This window comes from Takifugu flavidus, chromosome 15 (genome assembly GCF_003711565.1).
Source record: "Takifugu flavidus isolate HTHZ2018 chromosome 15, ASM371156v2, whole genome shotgun sequence".
NCBI classification, from domain to species: Eukaryota; Metazoa; Chordata; class Actinopteri; order Tetraodontiformes; family Tetraodontidae; genus Takifugu; species Takifugu flavidus.
The window spans coordinates 2885639-2906372 of NC_079534.1; the positions used below are offsets into that span (position 1 = coordinate 2885639).

The 20734-nt window shown below is 47.6% G+C and overlaps 2 protein-coding genes and 1 long non-coding RNA gene across 4 annotated transcripts; 1 reads left to right on the forward strand and 2 right to left on the reverse strand.

Moving 5' to 3' along the window:
* The first annotated feature begins 137 nt into the window (after positions 1-137).
* sugt1 (SGT1 homolog, MIS12 kinetochore complex assembly cochaperone) lies at positions 138-13839 on the forward strand. Of its 2 annotated transcripts, none has more exons than XM_057057140.1 (13): positions 138-273; positions 357-405; positions 857-947; positions 1363-1432; positions 1624-1694; positions 2089-2142; positions 3102-3130; positions 3335-3360; positions 3557-3653; positions 4839-4946; positions 11405-11495; positions 12288-12460; positions 13271-13839. In XM_057057140.1, the coding sequence occupies exons 1-13, from the start codon at positions 260-262 to the stop codon at positions 13370-13372; spliced, it is 975 nt and encodes a 324-aa protein (XP_056913120.1). In that variant the 5' UTR covers positions 138-259; the 3' UTR covers positions 13373-13839. The 2 variants fall into 2 exon arrangements, with proteins under 2 accessions (XP_056913120.1, XP_056913121.1); XM_057057141.1 differs by having other exon boundaries at positions 3338-3360.
* Positions 6290-8419, reverse strand: LOC130539062 (uncharacterized). The gene is made up of 2 exons (XR_008954015.1): positions 8156-8419; positions 6290-6428 (listed from the first exon to the last, which is right to left on the reverse strand). It is a non-coding gene; the product is annotated as an uncharacterized LOC130539062 (long non-coding RNA).
* An 818-nt stretch (positions 13840-14657) lies between the features above and the next one.
* On the reverse strand, positions 14658-20103 carry cnmd (chondromodulin). The gene is made up of 7 exons (XM_057057142.1): positions 19983-20103; positions 19762-19902; positions 18771-18911; positions 18252-18365; positions 16627-16777; positions 16176-16282; positions 14658-15402 (listed from the first exon to the last, which is right to left on the reverse strand). Exons 1-7 carry the CDS (start codon positions 20055-20057, stop codon positions 15181-15183), a joined length of 951 nt encoding a protein of 316 aa, XP_056913122.1. The 5' UTR covers positions 20058-20103; the 3' UTR covers positions 14658-15180.
* Positions 20104-20734: the final 631 nt, after the last annotated feature.

The window sequence follows — 20734 nt, forward strand, 5'->3', positions numbered from 1 at the left end:
TTGAATGACAGCATTCTGGAACTTTTTGAAATTAAAGCCCGATTTCAACGAAGAATTCCTGAATAACCCGTGTTAAACGCGTGCTTGAGTTCCCCTGTCGTGAGTCCTCCTGGCCAGCAGGTGGAGCGGTGGCGCTGTGAGCGATGAGCCACCGGATGTTGACAGGCCTGCTGCTGGGCTGCGGCTGCTATCACGTTTCCTTGTCTTGCTAGAACTTTCCTGCCACTCTAGAAACGCCGCGCTCATTCCCTGAAGACCCATGGCAAGCGAAAGGCAAGTTAATTTCACCTTGTTTAATGTTCATAGATGTTATTGAGATACAGCTGTGTAACGCTTACTTTCTTCTTTCGTTTTAGCAATTTTCCGGATAGCCTTATTGACGAGGACCCCCAGAAAGCTCTGGAGGTAAACATTAGCATTTGCTTGTACAATTAGCCTATTACAACATTAGCAAGATTAAAAAACAACTGTTATTTATTCTGGAGTGGTATAAATTATTATTTTGATGATAATATATATGTATGGGGGCATTCACCCGGTTGCCAATATTGACACTTATGTGACCATTGATAGACATTTCAGAATCCTTATAATGTTGTATGTGTCCCAATAAGCAGCATTAGTAACCGGCCTCTCGTTTTTTTTGTCATAGCCACAGCCAGACCTTCGTTGATTTACCGTTACATTTATTTAATATATTCCTCAGCTGCAAGTTCTTACTTTATGGCGGATCCAATAATCATTCATTCTGTTCAATCATTAAGCTGTCCTATAATTTAAAACTTAACTGAAAATATCGATTGTTTTACTTTCACTTTTATTGCCTGTGATTAGTGACCCAACTTGTTCCCTGTAGGCACTAAATGAAGCTTTGAAGGGAGATTCCATCAATGCTGAATGGTTTTGCCAGCGTGCCTACGCACACACCCTCCTCAAAAATTACAAATGTAAGGTTTGATACATAGTCCACAACAAGTTTATTAGATTGTCTCTCTTAAAACCATGTAAACACAACTACCTAAGTGTGTTCACAGGAATAATTGTAGATTGGCATCTCAATTACAAAATAATGATCTCCTTTGCTGCTTTTTCCCTGCTTTTTTGTAAAACGCCAAGATACAGAAATGAATGGTTTTTGCAACATAAATTATATTTTAGCATGAAAAAACCATGCAGTTGCTGTATTTTTTCCCAGGTATCTGGGTTGTAGCAGCCCTTTATAAAAATGATTTGTGACCTTTTACCTGGTGTAATTTCTGGATGATAGTTGAAAAGCATCCTTGCAGTTATGCATGAATTGCTCATTCATTCCCATTCACTCATTTATTCTCCTGGATTGATGTGTTTGTTTGATCCCTGCAGGTGCTGTTGATGATGCCAAAAAAGCACAGCAGCTCCAACCCAACCTTCCTCTTGCTTTCATGAGAACAGGGTAGGTTGTATGATAATGAAGAATAAAGGAAACGAGACACAATCAATTGCATCTAAATTCAATTGAAATCTAAATTCGTGCATTCCCATTTATTCAGTGATTACGAAACATTTTGGCTGCCACACTGTTCAAATTGTCCTTATCGAAGACTTTTTTTGGTTGGTTTGATGAATTCTTTCCCCCAATTTCAGAATAGCAGAATACCACCTGAATCAGTACAAGTCAGCACATGCAGCATTCACTCAGGGGCAGCAGCTGGATGGTGAGTGGGGCTTATTTTTCCAGAACCAAGTTTCCTTTATCATACTCCTTTAAAACTGGAAGGCCAAGATAGTGTCAACTTTTATAAGTGTCACACTCTAACAGAATAGAACATTTCCAGCCATATTGCAGTTTTTTCCTCTTTAGATGTCTTGTATGCATAAACCATAACAAGAAAATTACTTTTGTCTTCAAACTTTAAAATCTATCTATCTGTCTATCTATCTATCTATCTATCTATCTATCTATCTATCTATCTATCTATCTATCTATCTGTCTGTCTGTCTGTCTGTCTGTCTGTCTATCTATTTCCGTCATATGAAAATATCTGAACGCATACATATACTGTGTGTGTGTGTGTGTTATGGTAAATATTTTTTTCCTGATCTCCACAGATTCTGACAAGTCTTTTGAAGTCTGGATAAAACGGTGTGATGAGGTTATGGGAGGTAAGTGGCTGAAGTTTTCATTGCGTGGCCGGATGGCATTTTCACCTTATTGGTGTTTTTTTTGGTTTGGTTTTATTTAATTCCGTTTTGTGGCGATGACTACATGTTATCAAATACGTTCCGGGAGACGATTGGCCCCCTGGATCAAACAAATGGTGCGACACATCCAAAAATGTGTGTGCAGTGGCGGAGCTGGCACAACTGCCTCGTCCAATAAAAAATGCATGCCGTGTCTGGGTAGAGTGTGTCTGTTTCTGGTGACGGCTGGGCCCTCTGGATCATCCCAAGTAAACACAAGCATGAGTTTTGACAAACATGCTTCACACCCGCGTGCGCACACACTCCCAGGAGCGGTGTGATTCACCAGAGCCACCGTTCCTGGCGTGCACGCGCATTACCCGCCCACTCCAGAATAACTTGAAAGTACCTACGTGCACTTGCTCCGACTCATGTTGGGAGTCATGGGGCTGGTGGTGAAATTCTTATCTTTACCAAATGACTCACACTCAACATCTGGTTTCTTCACTTGTGGCATCCTGTGTGCCTCTTTTTTTTTTAAGACATTCTGTTCTGTCAGCCCCTCCTCCTCCTCGCTGTCTCCATTGTGACCTCATTAAGACAACATTTACACACTCGCTATCATCTCATGTCTGTTCCCTCTCCATGTTCTCTCTGTAATGAAGTCAGTGAATAATGCATGATAGCTTGCTGGTAAGTGGTGATCAGACTTGCATGGTTTCACGGGGATTTTCATGGGCGTGGATGCCACCAGTAAACAAACTGGTGGCAAGGAGTGTAGGCTGGAAAGGGGTGGTTTATATTATCATACCTTATAGTCGTGGGAAGGTGTGTGTTACATTAGCAACTTAGCCTGAGGATATGGAAGCACTGAGTGTTGTGCTGAGCTCTATGATGCTTCGCTGGTCACAAATCTAAATTTTGCTTTATGTTTTTTCCAGCACAGACGCAGGACAGCAGCACGAACAGGGTGAGTGTCTCTGTGGGGCCACGTGGGGGCGCTGTTGCTCTCAGCATCAGCGGAGGGCTCTCAGCTGTGCACATGTCCCTGATTCAGACCCTTGCAAATATATTTTGTTGATGTGTTTTTCCTCGTTCTGCGCTTGTTACCGGTGCTTCATCAACACATCTTGCCCACTAATCGCCGACTCATCCCGGGGATTGAATGACTCAGCAGACATCTGCAGTCCCATCAGTGAAGTGAGTCCATAAAATGAGTTTTATGTTTTGGAGGGTTTTTTTTGGTATGTTGTGGAGTAGAACAAATTGCACTGAAACTGCTGCTTGTAGCTGTTTGACGTCTGAAAGCAGACTTTCGACTTTGATTTATCTTTTGTGTTTCTAAAATTGTGGTGCGCACTGAAAAATGGATTGTTTTTTCTTGCGGCTGCTCCAGACACGACTGGTACCAAACTGAATCAAATGTCGTCGTCACAGTCATGGCGAAAAACGTATCCAAGGACGGCGTGTGTGTCAGTTTCACGGATAAAGAGGTATAAACACTTAAATGCTACATTAAAATGGAAAGAGTCTGTGCTGTCTCTGTATTTGTGCAGAGATGGGTTAGCTCTTGGGTTTTTCCTCAAGGGGCCCCATTAGATGGGTGTCATACACACGTACGCAACCACACTCACGCAGACACACACACTCCCCATGGAGCCAACTATGCCTCCAGTGGAGCCTTGTTAACATTGCTCCCAAAATACAGATCTAAGAACAATTTACCCTCCCCAGTTTCTGAAACCTCCTAATTGTCTGTAGATAGAAGGCATAGCTGATCTAAGATCAGCTGTTAAGCCCTCGAGGGGCAATTGTCTTTCTTTCTCTTTTTCTCTCCCTTTTTTTTGTCTCTTCCGACTTCTTCTTTCTTCTCTCTGAGGGGTAACTGCAGGGCACTCCAGGGAACAGCTTTGTCTTTCCTAATAGAATAACAAACTGAGTTTACCCTGTTTCAAAAGAAATAGTTTGCTTGTTCAGTGTGGCACAGTCACTTGTTAAGCCTTCTTTGTGGTGTGAAGTACAGATGAGCTCATGTATTTTTCATAGGGTCATTCTATAAGAGAAATTAAAGATGAAAGGAGTGTGTATGCTTACACACAGTGCAGGAATTCTGCTAGAAATGAATAATAATATAGTTTTGTTGAATTGCCCAAAAGCTACCTCAGCTTACTTTCTAAGGTCTCTCAAGAACTTCTAACATAAAAAACATGAAGCAACGCTTTCAAACTAATTTAGCATTGCAAAAGTAACAAGTAGGTCTAAAATAGTAAATGGAAATAGTCCAACTGTGAATTGCACCCGAGTGTAAAGGTGCTAAATGACATTCGCGTCTGTGGTGACAAACGTGTTAAGTGTGTGCCGACTTTGGCCACAGCCGAGGCCGTGTCACTCCAAAACAGCAGGCACGCTCATCATTAAGTGACAGGCTGTTAGGAGCTGTCGGAGCCCCTCCTCATCACTGGTCACTGGGAGGCTGAAGGGGGCGAGGCCAGAATACTCCCGGCCATCACACCAGCCACATCCAATGACTCTTCTCCTGGACAAGCGTGACACCTCCAGCCTCCCACCCTTTACCTACATCCAAACTCTTCTGGAATGCTTTAGGATTCTGTATTTGTCCTTCTGTCCAATTTGTGCCCTCTGATATTCTTGATGTTTGCTTTGTGTGATTGTTTCAGCTCTCGGCTGAAGTCCATCTGCCATCAGGGGAGAACTTCCAGCTGCACCTCCACCTACTGCACCCCATCATCCCCGAGCAGAGCAGCTTCAAGATCCTCAGCACGAAGGTATCGGAGGTTCAGATTCTTCGTGCTTTCAAACGCAAAATTTAATTCACTCCTAGAAAGTTTCATAAAGTTGTGTCAAATCCAGAGAGTCACACGGCATCAAATAAAACTGCCTCCACATTCCCGATAGAGAGGAGACTCTGCGGATACAGAGATGATCTCAGATAGAAGTAAAGAGGGCCTCAAACTGGTGCTCCATCATTAAACAGCTGGCGGCTCGTGACACCAACTGTTGAGGGACACAGTAACTCCACACTCGTGCTCCTTCGCTCCAGCTTCAGCTTCCTTCAACGTTTAAACTGCAGGAATTCAGGCAAAAGTTGGTGAAAACGATGGGTTTTCTTATCAGTCATGAAGAGCAGTTAATTATCAGTTAGTGGTATTGACTGAAAACAGATCAATGATGGTGATGGTGGTGGTGGTGGTGGTGGTGTCTTCTCTACTGGGAGCCATGAAGCGAGTCATGGGAAATATATAATAGTGGCGTTTTTCTCCACATAATGGTGAAAAAAGCCTGTTTACCACAGAGAATTTTGAGGTGATGGCAAATGCTCGACCGCCCGCCGATGTTTTATAAAGTCAATGAACGCAGCTCAGAATTAGCAGGAACACAGCGTGCATCCCTGTCATGAATGCTTAAGGAGCAGACTGTGAATCACGTTGGGGGTTCTTACGTGTTTCTGTAGGAGTAAATGTCTAAATATGTGGTGACTCCGCAGGGAGCGTTAAAATAGAAAAGCCTAAACTTTGCATTAATAGAATAACCTATGGGCCGCGACAATATGTATAAATGATTTGTTCAGTCTTGAGGGAGTTGTTGTTCTCATCGCTGACCCCCGATTGTATTTGTGTCCAAATCTTAATGAATTCATCTAATAATTAGCAAAAGGGCTGCTAGTAAAGCTGCGCCCCCCTCCCCTCCCTTTCCTTTCCTTACCTTTCTGAGATTAACATCGTAATCCCCCCCCGTAATTTAAAGCGATGTAAATGAGCCTGTGGCTGCTATAATTCCTTAATGCTGGTAAAGCTCACCGTGGCTCCGGTAGGAAATCCCCCCCTCGGCTGATGTGCCGACAGACGGAGCAGTTCACCTGGAGATTCACACATGCACCAATCCTCACTCACACACTCACACGTGCACACACCCTTGTTTATCAGGCCTCGCTGAGAGTTCCTCCGCAGTATTTAAGGTGATTATGGGCCTAATGAGTAGGAAGGGCAGGTTTTACCGTACACTAATTAGTGTGTATTCTTGAGGATGTAGCTAATGAGTGCGCTGGCAGCATGTGTGCTGATGTAGGGGTTAGACTACTCTGGTTTGAGTCGGGGGATCTTGATTCAGGTTTTCTGTGTTGGCTTTTTTATTTTTCATTTACAGATTAAGTTTTTCTTTAATGGTATTGATCGTTCTTCTCTGCCAATACGGTACAAAACAAGTCACTGGTTAAACTGTAGACATCCGCCAGAGCATCTTTTTCTGTTCTGGAAAGAAGAACACAGCAGTATATGTCATTAATGCAGTGATTTTTATTTAAATAAACGCATGGGTACATTAATTAAGCTTTAATTCTCCTATCTAGAATGACGCAACAAATCAGTGAAGGGAATATTTGTGATGTTGATCATATTTGCTGACACGTTTAGTCATGTGACACACATGCAAACCTCTCTTTTAAAGGAATATGTTTGCATGCGTTTATCCCTCCTTACTTAACGACCGCTGCTCATTATGCATTCACTTCCTGAACTAATCAAGGGATTGGCTTGCGCACGCAGCTCGGCCACGGGATTTCAATTACTGCTTTTTTCGTCACCACTTATGAGTATGCAGAGTCGGAGCCTGCCAGGTCATTTACATTAACATTCGGCTTAAATGTGCCAAGTTGTTCTGTGCTTCACCGAAGACAGACCAGCAACTTTAAAGCCGTGGACACTGAGCGCTCTGCACTCCTGCCCGGGATGCACAATTCATTTAAATTAGCTCAAAAAAAAAAGAAGCTTTCGACGTTAACTTTGGTGCAGCTTGAAACAACATGAAAGTCTAATATAAACATGTCGATGTTAAAGAGCTCCCAAGTTTGTTGTAGACAGACACTCATGAGCGTGGATCAATAAAGCTAAGCTGTTTATGTAACCACGGAGACGGCGATCATGCCAGGCAACAGGAGCGCACGTCCCATTATCTTATTACACACGGATGAAATAATTCCTGTTGTTTTTTTTATTCATTATCATTTACTGTGACCTTATTTGCTGTCATTTAAAAAGACGAATATAGGTCTGTTTAGCATTGTTATTAGTATGTTGCCAGAAAGATTGGTGAAATAAATGAGGCCAGACAAAGACGCTGTAAAGCTGAGACAGAAAATCCCCCAAGAATCCCAACCACCAAGCCTCTGAAAGCTGTGATCATATTTTCCTAGTTTATTTCACATTAAGGCCACAGGAGGAATCAAAAGGGAGGGTGTGATCACAGGTGCTGGAATTACATTCTTTGTGGTGCCACAGTGGCAGAACAGTGTTCTGGAAATGTGATTATCAGCATTATATAACCTGACATCTATATTGTGTGCAGTATATCCACCGGCTACACTGCACCAAGTGTAGGCTGACCTGTACAGAATCTGCCCCCTCTCTCTCACTCTCTCTCTCACTCTCTCTCTCTCTCACTCTCTCTCAAAAAAAAGAAAACCCTCTCTTACTTTCTCACTTTTCCATGGCAACAGCAGACACTGCATACCAGAGGTGCACGTGGGCTGCAGCTTAAACAAGAGCCCAGTCTTAGAAAGATGGACCTTAACTCCCAATCTCTACAGTTTGTCTTCTGTTTCATGTCATTTACCTTTATCTTTCTGCTTTGTTGGTCTTTCTGTGTCACACACGCACACACTCGCATGCGTGCGTGCGCACTCACACACACACACACACCCGCCTGTCTTTCTGTCTTGCACAGACACACATACCAAACGCTGGGATAGCAGGATAGAGTGTACAAACCACCCTACTCTTCCACAAAGACCTGACTGTTCACTGGTCCACTGGGTTCCACTGGTACATGTGGCCCCTGCGCGCACACACACACACACACACACACACACACACACACACACACACACACACACACAACACACACACACACACAGCCCATAGAGCCTATACAGCCTATAAATCCTGTCACCTCCTCTCGAACCTGTGTGTGACACACTCACGTATGGAGCTCCGAGATGCAGAGTTGCCTTCTCATGCATGCCTCATTTAAATATTTTGGAGCAGTTTCATTTTTCTGAAGCCAAATAGCCACTGGGGTGAAAACATTAAAATGAACAACAGCATCAGCAAATCAAGTTTCTTTGGATTGGCATGCATCCCCAATGAGCATTTTTTAAAAAAAAAGAAAAGAAAAGGCATCGCCCTCGGAGCCGTTGATTCCCAACCAATGTCGGTCTGTCTGTCTCTGTAATAGGCTGCACTGTTTACGCTCCATCTCCTCGCTGTCTTTAAAGACAACTTAGCAGGGGCAGGCTAAGCCGGGCGTTAGTGTGAAAGCGCGCACACACACGCGCACGCAGACTAAAGCTTTCCACACACTTGCGTAGTTTACACAAAGTATTTCTGGTGTGTGTGTGTGTGTCGTCTGTAGCGCATTATCATCAGTGCGACCTCTTCCTGTCCTCCACCACGGCAGACATTCAACCGCAGGGGTCACCGTGACAACAGGGAGCCAATTACACACCAGTGTGTTTGATCAGAACAGACGGCTGACACGCACACGCACGGTTCAACGCGTGCGCGCCAGCACACTCCGCTTCCAATTTGAAATCCACGCTCATTTGTTCATTTACTTTCCAAACCCATCTCTTCTGAGGAAAAAAAAAGCTAAAGTGCCGTCTCCGCTCTTTAATTTGCACGCCTGTCAGTGTCTGAGAATGTTTATATTTATCTCATTTATTCGTCTCTCTAGCCAAGTTTGTTTTCAAATCCGACGGGATCTCAGGGAAAAAAAATGAGAAGATGCTGGGGGGGGGTGACAAGACCTCCGTGCCCCTCTGTAAATAGCATGTCTGCTGCCATGTGTGTAGTGTGCTATTCTATAGTCCACCCCTGGGGTCCTGGGGGGTGGTGGCCTCTGTATGTGGCTCCGCTGTCACATTCCTTTACGAGCCGCTCCCTCGCCTGTCACACACTTCCTGTTGATACACACACGGGGAGACACTCACACGGCGCCTGGCATGCCGTATCCCTTAAAAGGCAGGAAACGCAGATGTGGCAGCCGATTAATTTTGTATGGCCCAGGAGCACGCGGGGAAGCGCGTGCACAAAGCTCTGCCGCACGTCACTCGGCTTCGGTGACACCCGCAAACTCTGGGGGGTAGTTTCAAGACGGTCACGGTTCTTTCCTTTACTGTTTTTATGGGTTTCAAGGTTTTTTGTTTTTTTTTAGCATCTCCAGGATCGTTAGCAAATCGGTTAAAAGATGAAGAGGAGGAGTCGTTTCTCCCTTGTTAAACCTGGAATCGGGCTCAGCAGACAGCTCCGCTAAGGTTCCTTTGCTGTTAATGTCAGGAGATGCAACTGCGTTCCCACAGGGGTAAACAAAAGTTCAAAAAATAGAAGAAATGTAACCTAACTCCTCAAATTACAAGCGTTGCGGAGGAGGCAAGGTGATTTTGATGCCTATTAAAAGCGTTTCTGGAAACAGACGAGAGCAGGTGTGTGAAATCATCTTCAAGGTGCACACAGAAGCCGCGAGACTCCCTGATTAACTCCGGAACGCAGACACATCCAGTCAAAAATAGCAATTACCACCTGTAGAGAGATTATAAAGATTCGTATAATGAGGCTCTTTCCAAATATTGTCTTTCACACTGAGCACTGGAACCTGCAGTTTTCCTAAACACTATTAACTTTCTAATTACCTTTTCTGCCTCTATTAACGTTAAACTTGCTGCTAATTGTGCAGCTCCAGCAAAATATGGGTGTATTGATCAGAGGGGTAGCGCCAGCCGGCGCCATTAAACAGGCAGTCTGCCCTGGAAGCCATTTATTTAGTTTTCACATTTTCAGCGCTAAGTGGGCGTGAATTAGTTCCTGATCCGTCGCTGATGGCTGGAATCAGCCAATCCCAGTTCAAAGGCCGTTTCAGGATTTTTACGACCTCCCATCGGTCACAGCGGTAACGGCCTAAGAACCTCCTTCAGTTTTTCACTGCTGGAGTCAATGCCACCCGACCTCTGCAGAATTCTCTCATTTTTGGGGGGGAGGGAGATAAAAAAAAAAAAAAAGTATCGCCTGCAGGGCAGCTCCAAACTTAATTTCGGACGCTGCACAGATGTCTGAGCACGGGGCTCTTTGTGGTGCTGAAAGTTGCTGACACATACCAAAGTGATACATCAGCAGACATGCAGTAGCTCATCACCTCGGAGGAGGCGGCGGCGATCATCCTTCCTTATTTCCCTCAGTCTGCTGTCTTCAGTCACGCTCCGCTCCGCCAGCCGCTCTCCCCTCCTCGTCTCTAACCTCGTCTACCTATCGGTTCTCTTTCCTCCACTGGCGTGCTCATAAATGAATCATCACGCAGCCCAGCAGAGCAGAAATGTTCCCTAATTGCATCGACATAACCGGAGCCGTCTTTCATGTGCCCGCACATCAAACACGTTTCGTTAGAGGAGGGTCGGCGTTTTAGGTCCGCGGCTCGCGCGTCTGGCTGGTGCGCGTCCTGTCAATGCAGCTCAGCCTGAAACGCGCGCGTCCACGCCCTCTCATTCGCTTCCTCTCCCGCGTTTCTCCCCTTGTAATGATCTGGATCAGATGCTGCTGTGTGGAATTAGGAGCCGTCCCCCCCCCCCCCCCCGTTCACCCTGTGCCTCACACTGGCCCTCTGGCTGACAGGCATCTCGTTAGTGCAGTATGTCTGTCAGTGGGATTCGAGATTGAACTGTGCCCACGCGTATCCCTGATGTCTCCAACACACACACACACACACACGGTTTCTGTGGCCCCAGTAATGTCCTGTACTTTTAAAATGTCAGTCCTAATGTAATCATTGTTTTCAATTCTCTTACACAAAGAATAAGGAAAAGTCTTGTTTTAGTCTTTTTGTGTGTGTTAATATCCTTCAACTTTCTTGGATTAAGGAGAAAAGGAGCCATTTGAAGACATGCGCATATAAAATTGTCATTTGTTCTTCAGCTCATCTTTGTTGTCATGTGAATATTCATTCTTAATTCGCACCATTACACTTTAATCACCAGATCAAGTGATTCCGATTCATTGACAGTAGCAGGAATTCTGCTGCAGAAATGAACGCAGTGCTGATATGGATTTGTCGGTGTTCCTGACAGAGCTACAGAAGTTATTTTTATCCCAAACCGCAGACGCACGTTTGACTAAACGCTGTTGTCTCCCTTGTTTCCCCCCCCATCTTCTCCCCATCACTTCCTCCTTTTCTCTTCTGTCAGGTGGAGTTCAAAATGAAGAAAACAGAAGCCACCAGATGGGAGAAGCTGGAGGGAGAGGGACAGGAGTCCAACATCAAGCACTTCAACCCCAGTCAGTCCACACACTACTGCTCCAGTCTGCACTGGCCATCTTCGTATTTTCCTCCCAGCAAAGATCAATATGGGCTCCGGTGGTTGTCTGCTCACGCTAAAGCGAGAGTGGGCAGTGGAGCCCCGCTAGAGCCTTTCATTAGTCTGACAGTGAAGGTGGGCAGCAAGGATGAAGGGGATGACGGCAAAATATGACTCAGTACTTTAGCCCACATGTTGCTATTACCAACACAATTAATTACTTATATAAGCGTGCTTAAGTTAGCTGTTCGCATCCCGTTCGTGCAACCAGCTCAGCCCCCATGAGTCTGATTTTACAGCCGCCCTCTCGCAGCTCGGACGTTTAAACGTGATAGCTGACATCTGATTTCATGTGATGGCGCCGCTGTGTGTCCAGACGTGACCTGAATACGTCTACCCCGCATCTGCTGCCGTATTTATGCAAATTGACGCCTGGATTACATTTCCCCCCCCCAGCTCTCCGTCTCTTTCTGGGATTACAGCCGGCAGATTTCATCCAACAGTACGGAAATCAAATTACAATACGATCTGTCGGCGTCTGAGTCGGGTGATTTAGTTGCAAATGGAGCAAAATGAGTCGAGTTAATGCACGTTGGTGTAATTAGATGATGCGAAAGGGAGGATATTAAACTGCACTCGATGAAAATCTCGTAAAAAAATGCAAACACGAGCCGTGTTTGGCAAATCAGAGTGTCTTTAAACAGCAGCGTCTCTCCAGGCCATAAATCAAACCATCTTTTTTAACACGTCTCCTTCACGCCGTCTCCACCAGATCAGTACCCCACATCGTCCCACTACACCCGCAAGTGGGACAAGATGGTGGTGGACATCAGCGAGGAGGAGAAAAAGGAGAAGCTGGAGGGAGACGCGGCCCTCAACCAACTCTTCCAGCAGATCTACAGCGACGGCTCCGACGAAGTCAGGAGAGCCATGAACAAGTCATTCGTGAGTATCGGAGTTTAAGGAAGACGGCGTTGCTTCTGTTGTGTCCCGGCTGTTCGTTTAGTGCGTGGAAAATGCTCAACATCTCACATTCAAGAGAATTCAGCCGTCATAGTGGGTTTTTATCGCTCAAAGCGAAGCTGCTGACATGTGGCTGTGATGCTTTGTGCTGCCACGGTCAGTTAAACTCACGGGAACTCGCAAAGATTATTACAGCCAAGCTTCTCAGCGCTGTGATCGCTGATTCCTGGATGGAATATATGGAGGCTAAAAATACGCATAATGTTCCTCAGTCTCTTCACAGTGAAATGTTGTTTATCTCATAAACTGACTGTCGTGCTCCTCACTGCTGTCAAGATGATTCAGGAAGCTCCAAAGCAATATTGTCTTTAAGCTTCACAAATGATTCTGACAGACGGGCTAGTTAATAAGCTTCTGTCAGCTTGTTTATATGAGCGGGAGGATGAGTGTAGGATTTCAGCTCGGCCTAAAATTTGACTGATAATTAGGATGAATCAGCATTCTCTGTTAATAACAAAGAAAAAGCGGCGGAAGACGACCCCCCCCCCCGATGATCCGCTGTCATTTTCGGCAGACCAACCGATGGCGAGAAGGCAGTTTTGACACGCCTGAAGAGCGCCGGGTTCATCTGATGGAACGGAACGTTCCGTTTCTCGGCACTTGCAGCCGTGGACTTTTCAAAGCTCCCAAAGCAAAGAGAATGGCGAATCAGGAGTTGCGTAACTGCGGCGCTAATTAAACGAGGGATCGTTCCACTGAAGTGATTTCCACCTCTGTGTGTTCCCGCTGCAGATGGAGTCGGGCGGCACCGTCCTGAGCACCAACTGGAAGGATGTAGGCAAGAGAAAAGTGGAGATGAGCCCCCCCGACGACGTGGAGTTCAAGAAGTACTGAGCACCTTCCTCCCGTCCCCGCGTCCCCCCGCATCTTTAAACGGCTTCCATCAGAAGCTCTGCGCCATCGCCAAGTCCTTCCTCCGGCTCCGCCTGTCCTCGCCGTCGGCGCCATCGCCGTTTATTGTTTGCGATAATTCACAGCCAGACGATGGCTTGATTGGACGAGTCTGCCGGGCTGATTGTCCGTGCACTCAACAGGGATGAAATCTGTCAGCTCGCCCTCCCCATCCCAAACTCACGCCGCCTTTCTTTGGAGAGCCTTTTATGATTCCCTCTTATCAGCAGTGTGCAAAATTAGAAAGTTAAAGAGTTCATTTCGATGTTTAAAGAGCAGCTGTCTGTACACCCGGTGAAAGCTCGGCCGTCTTTGACCGTCACGCCTCGCGTGCAGCAGCTTCACTCCGGGTTCTTTCTCACTTTATTTCAAGCCCTGGTGTAAATAAATCAATTAATGTTTGGCTTGCACTCCTGGCGTTTTTGTACAGGTTTAAAAGTCTCGGCGATGCCAAAATAATGGCAGTTATTCCGAGCCAGACGGACGGCTGCAGCTTTAGCTAACGTCTGGAGGATGTGGTGCTGTTGTGGTTTGACTGGTGCGTATCTGTAGCGTAGCAGGCACCTCGAGTTAGCCCTGATTTACAGCGGGAGAGCGGGCGCCACCCCTCTTCCTCAGCCGCATACCCTACGTGCGGCGGCTGCGAGGAGGCACCCTGCCGCAGATAGAGAGCATTAATATGGATCAGGCTCCTAACCGCATCATCAAGCCTCTCACGCTGAGTTAAGTGTTAAATTCATCACGCGTCGTTTCATCTCCTGGCGATCAAACGCCTGTTCGTGGCCCTGGCTGGGACTCTTGGCAACGTAACACTTGAACGCCCGCACCAGCGCGCACCCCTGCACCATCCCTGACGCACACTCCACAAACACACCGCCCCCATCCTTACCCCCTACCCCTGCCCGAGGCGGCTGTGTGACATCAAAAGGAGCTAAGCGCTTTGCATCGTGGGTAAGATCTCTGAGCGTGACGGCTACAGAGTCTTTAGCCTCATTAAAGAGTTCTAGAGCTCCAACTCCCGACATTAAAGAACTCTGGAAACTTGATTCGGCTCATCCCTCCAGAGCAGCGACCAGACGTGACACTTCTTTAAACTGAAAGGCGTCGGTGGACGTGCGTGACGGCGCCAGGCCTTCACAAACGGGCCGGTTAAAAAGCAACGTTTGGGGGGGGGGGGGGGGGATCCGTCTTTTCAAAAGAGAGTTGGGACACATTAAAAACACCCGAGGAGAAAAAAAAACAACTTTATTTGACATTGTGCTTCGCACTTCAAAGCAGGAAATACACCGAACGAAAGGAAGTAAAGAAGGAAGATTTAATAACGGGAGGGACGTAAAGTCGAGCAATTTCTGTTTATTTACACCTGAAGCGGCACAAATTGCAAGTACAGATGCGATTACGGGCTCTATAGATACAAGTTTACGTCCATAGATAAACAAGCCGGCATTAGACACGGGTGCAATCAAGGCAGCGGTAAATGCTTTAAATTAAATATAGCACCGTTGAATGTTTGATGCCACACCTCCTTTTGGCATCGTGCTGTAGCCCAGGAGGATCTACATCCATGTCAGGTATGTATTTTTAATAAGACAAGCTGTGCGGAGTGCAGTTACTGTCTACTTATCAGCTCACGTGCGCTCTAGATTCTGTTTCATGCATTTGTAATGTGTGAACGGCGCCTGATGCCGTTCGGCTACACAACAGCAAACTTCCATCTCTAGGGTGGGGGTGGGGGTGGGGGTGGAGCGGGGCTACACCAGGCCCAGAATGCGAGCTACCCACCAGTTGCAGGGCATGATGACCCTGCAGACCACCCTGCAGCCTCGGTAGTGGTAGGGCCACACGCCCCCCCCGAGTGGTTCGCAGATCCTTTGGCAGTGGGTGTAGCTGCGGCGGCACTCGGAGCAGCACACGCCCTGGTGGTCCAGCATGGGGTCGATGTTCATGCTGCCCCCCTCCCCCTCCAGGCCTCTCTGAGAAGGGACGGAGAGAGCTTCGGTCAGAGCGTTAGCGCTAGCGCGGCGAGGAGACAACTTCTCAAAGCAATTAAAAGAGAATTCCTGACAGACGGGATGGGGGGAGGGGATGTTGTCAGATGTGGGTTTTTTGTTGTCAAATGTTCTTTTCTTCAGTGCTGCGCTTGCTGTTTACTCCCGTCTCGGGTTGGCAGGAGAGCGTAGCAGCGAACGGGGGATTAGAAAAGCACAAGGATGAATGAGACCGGGATAATCTGGGCCAAACTGGGATAATCTGGGCCACCCCTGGAGGGCTAAAGGGCAAATGTTCTTTAGGGCCCCGGTTGAAGAAGAGTTTTTAAACTTTATGTCATTTTTTTTATTTTTCTATTTGAAATTCACAGCACGCGTTGGAAAAACACCGGATCTTGGAATTGCGTCCCTTTCCGTGGGCGGAGCCTCTCTGTTTGCTCAGGAGCGACCAGGGGCCACAGCAGATGGGGAGAGGGGGCTGTGGAATTATTCATACCTTCTGAATTTTAAAAGTAAAGCTTTGGACGGCTTCAAATAGAAAATGCACGCGTGGAAAACCCATTCGTGCGTGCGGTCAGATTTGCGGCGACAATCCGGGCCCCGGCGCCGTGACCCCGGCATCTGTTGCTGCTCGCAGTGCTGTGAGAAACCGCCCTTCGCCAACTCCTCCTCAGGTATCTCTCAGATGTGAGTGGACAGGCGGCGACGCCCGGACGACAACAAGGGGAGGAAAAACATGTTTGTTTGGTGTGACTCACCTGGTAGGGGTTCTCGGGGTTGAACTCGGCCTCCACGTCCTCTTCTTCCTCGGGCGCAGCTGCCTGGCGGCGCTGGCGGGGGGCGGCCCTTCCCTTCCTCTGCGCGCCTGCACACATCACGACAGCCTCAACATCCCACAGCAGACCAAACCCGGGAGCGGAGCGGCGCTAATGTGGCTCCGCTCCTGTTCGCACGGCCATTTTCTCCAGCGGTAGTTTGAAGAATTAAATTGTGTTCTGGCAACTTTTGACCTCCTATCGTGCTTGGAAACAGTCGTCCGGAGCTGGAAACATCAAAAAGACTCCTGCTTCTCCTTTAAGATTGTTATTCAGAATGTATCTAAGTGGAAATTACTTGGATGGTTTGACCCGGATCGTCCTTGTTTTGTTTTGCTCGGAAAGCTCCGACAGCCCGGAAACGTTTGATGTTTCCTCATCTTTGATTACTCACTTCTCGAGTAAGCGGGGCGCAGCCAGAAGATTGGCAGGTCTCCACACAAGTCCTTTATCTTGGTGCTGAGGAAGGCCGGGTCCGAGAGGGGCGCGTCGGCCGCCACCCAGATCAGATCGTCCTCGAGTTTGGCCGGCATCACTTCGTCCTCCTGCGGAGGAAGAGACCAGCCGACCGTCACGACGAGAACATCTGAGGAGGAGGCCGGCTGCCCGAGCGTGACGCCGCACTTGTTTTTATAGCCCTCGTTACTAGCGCCGCGCTTGTTTATGCAGCTCACAGGCGGCGGCGTGTCCGAGTGGAATCTGCATTAATGCTGCCTTGTTAATGCGCCTTCCAAAACATAAAAACAAGCAGCGTAATAAAAAGGAAAGGCCCGGAGGCTGGAGCGCGGATTCCCTCAGCGCTGTTTTCAACTGTACACACTGTGTCAGCACTCATCAAGATCAGTGGGGAAGGGGAGGTTGGATGGCCTAAATTTGCAGGTTTCTGCAGATAAATTAATGAGGTTTGGAGAGGGGAGACGGTGTAAACATACGCTCTCTGTATCCACAGCCTGCAGGTAGAGGTGCAACTCAGCGAGGAGGATTTTTGCCCCGGGGCCTTTTGCTCCTGAAGGGCCGCGCTGCACTAGCCACAGCCGTGGTTAGAGAATGTTATCCTCTAACCTTTTGGATTATTAGCTCGGGGGTGGGGGGTGGGGGGGTCCTGTGCCATCGCTCCGCTGATAAGGGTTTATCTGGCACACTCTGCTTGGCTCGGAATGCCTGTATGTGCGCTTATCTAACCCATATTTGCTATCACTCTAAATTATAGCAAATGACCAGCCTGCAGCAACTATTACAACAGCATCATCCCCACCCCCCCACCCCCCCCCCACACACACACACACACACAGACAAACATAAGCCAGGCCATCATTTACGAAGGCAGAAAAAAGCAATAACACAGACAGAAGAGCGCAAACGTGAAATAAATGATCTTTTTACGAGGCTGAGAGGCAATAAGAGCAGCCCCGCGTGATAATTAATTGTGTGTTTGTGTGTTCACGAGGGCAATTGCGCTGATGTAAATTTATGAAGATGTGAGAGTTTTGCGGCGCTAAATGATCGTAATTATCAGACAGGCTCAATTGAGGAGACGCAGGCGGCGGCGTTGGTGTGAGGCGACAACAAACCCTCACATTTCAGCAGAGCCATTGTTTAATAAAGTCGGGGCCACTGAGCTGCTCCATGAACTCGGACAGAAAAGGTCACCCCAGTGTTCATGGTCAGTTATTGCCCCAACTTTCATATCTTTAGAGACACTGGGCAAAGAATACAAACTGCGGACACTCAGTTGAGCTACACGTCAATAGCATAAATGCTCTAACATCCTCAGGCTGAGCGTGTTAGCATGTTAGCGATCAGATACGTGATGTGAGGTGACGTGAACATAGCTGAGAAAAGAAATGGTTCTATTGGAGCGGCTAACGTATACGCTCATCTAACTACTAATGACTAGCATGACGCTAATATCTTAGTATTATTCCTGTATCGCTTCTTTGCGTGCCTGCAGGCTAAACTGTTTGTATGTTGAGAACGAAGGGATCAACCAGGACACGTGAGTAAAACAGGACAACCCACCAGTTCAAAAGTCATGGACTCCTTGTTGAGAGTGGCCACATCGGGCAGGCGAGCCTTCACTTGGGTCTTGATGTAGCACTTCTCTCCTCCAGCGAAGCGGATCCCTGTGATCCCCTGGAGCGACCAGGAGAGGAACAGACGTCAGATCTTCCCATCATCGGTCCGCACCTCAGCTCTAATCTGCCTTTTGGTGGCAGGGCTGCAGTTCGGTTTATTCCGGATTAAGAATTTACACTGGGGGGACGCTGTGCTTAAAGGTCAGGATTTTAATAGTTGAAAGGCCACCCTGACTGCTTCACTGGTCTGACTGGCCTGATTGGGCTGCTTTAATTAAAGGTCAATAACCACCAGTCAGATTTTAATGAAATCTGCAAAGACAATGTGCGGTGACACTGATTGGCCTAAAGGGGGATTATATCTTAACGTTGGCACGATGATCGGCTTCCCCGCTGTTCCAAATTGCTTAGAAATGTCAACGGCGGGTCGGGTTTTTCCTTCTTTTTCCTGGGCTGAACTCACGATCTGGAAGTCGTGGACCTCCACGGCCTCGTCGCTGCCGCTGCCGGTGCTGGACCGCTCCACGTTGTTGGCCGTGTCGATCTCCATCGTGCCCTCTTCCACCTTGCCATTGATGCTCATGCTGTAGTGCACGTTGTACACCTACACACACACACACACAGGTCTCAGGCTGGCATGTAAGGTATGAGGGTCCCCTGAGCCACCCCCCACCCCCACCCCCACCCCCTCGCCCCGTCAGCGCTCTTTCTCCCCTGACTTTTCCTGACACTCCATATTTTCTGGAGTTCTCTCCTAGATGACACAGGCGTCCAGACTTAGTCAGAAGAACACAATCTGCACAGCTCTGGGAGCTGGTGACCCCCCCACCCCCACCCCCACCCCACACAGAGTCTATTCATCATGTCTTTATAGCATTTTCTAGCTCCTTAATGGGGGGGGGAGACAGAGACAGCTATGTTTTCCTCCTCATCTCTTCCACCTCTCGCCCCTGGAGCATCAGACGGACCACTCTACCCCCCCCCCCCCCACACACACACACACACACACCCTGCACACACGGACACAACGTCTCTATTCATACCAGTGTTTTCATTTGCTTTTTACTGAAAAAAGTCTGCAAGTCCATTTTTTCCCCTTTAAATTCCTAAAGCTTAGAATGAGCTTAGAACTGATAAATTATTTTCCAATTTAAAAAAAAGCGACTTTAAACGTTTTGTTGTTTAATCAAGTAAAATTAATTTAAAGTTGTGGGAGACTTTTTTATATGACCTCGACACTTATTTCAGAAAACTGCTTTAGAAGTGGAGTGGAACAAAAGCCATGTTCGATCAGATCCGAGCATTATCGGAGTCTGTTTCAGACGTTATTAAAATGGTAAAAGGGCATTAAACCGAAGACCTGAGTATCACAGCGGAGCTCCTGATGTGCAACAGTGATTAAAACAAATCGAACTTCTTTTTTTTACTAGAAACATGGGGAACAATGCTCTTACGTGTTTTTCATTGTTGTTCCAGAAGTAGAAAGCCCCCGCGGCGCCGAGCAGCAGCAGGAGGGCCCCTGCGATCAGCACCGCGATCCCGGCCTTCAGGAGGCGGCCGGTGGCGGAGGGCTTGACCGGCCCGGCGGAGTAGGCCTACGGGAACAGCATCACGGGTAACGCGATCACGTGCGCGCCTCGGAGTTACCTGCACTCTGGGTTTGACCTAAACTTACCGGAGGCAAGAACTGCTGCAGGTCCTCCGGTCCCGCGGAGGCGATCGGTACTTTCTCTGAGTTGTTCCCGGCCATGACTGGAGCCCAACACCTGAGGACAGTCCAGTCCAACAACACCTCCCCCGACACCCCCCCTCCCCTCTCTCTCTCTCCCTCCCTCTCACCCAACTCTTTCACGCCACCGGTTACGTTTTACGCAGCACAACCCCAAGACTTGTCACCACAAATCTATTTATGTTTGTATTTTTAAAAGCCCTTCGGTGCGCAAAACTTTCAGATTTTTCTTTTAGTTTCTCCTCTGAGATCTCAACAGATCTCCTTTAAAGATTCTGCCCCGTCAGCGGCAGCATGCCTGCTTTCCAAACTTTAATGAAAGATCTGTTCACGAGGATACGGAGCGAGGGTGAAGGTGTCTCCTCACATCACTTCGCCCCCCTCCTCCCCGCGGTGCCTCCGCAAACGGCTGCGGGTCAGAGGTGACTCCGGCGGAATGTTGCACGTCGTCTCCAGTTTGGAGAGGTTGCGCGTACGTGGGATGTTGGATGAACGACTTGTTGTCGCGCCGGCTTGGAGCTCATTCCGCTGTACATTTTGCCGCCTGGACGAGAGCTGATCTGCTGATATGAGATGTCCGGGACCTTGAATAATAATTGAGGGGATTGCGTCAGCGCATACGCTCATTTGGCACACAAAATGCAAAATCCTCCAGACAGGATAACAGCACGGGGGTTTTCACGGTTATACTTTATCCC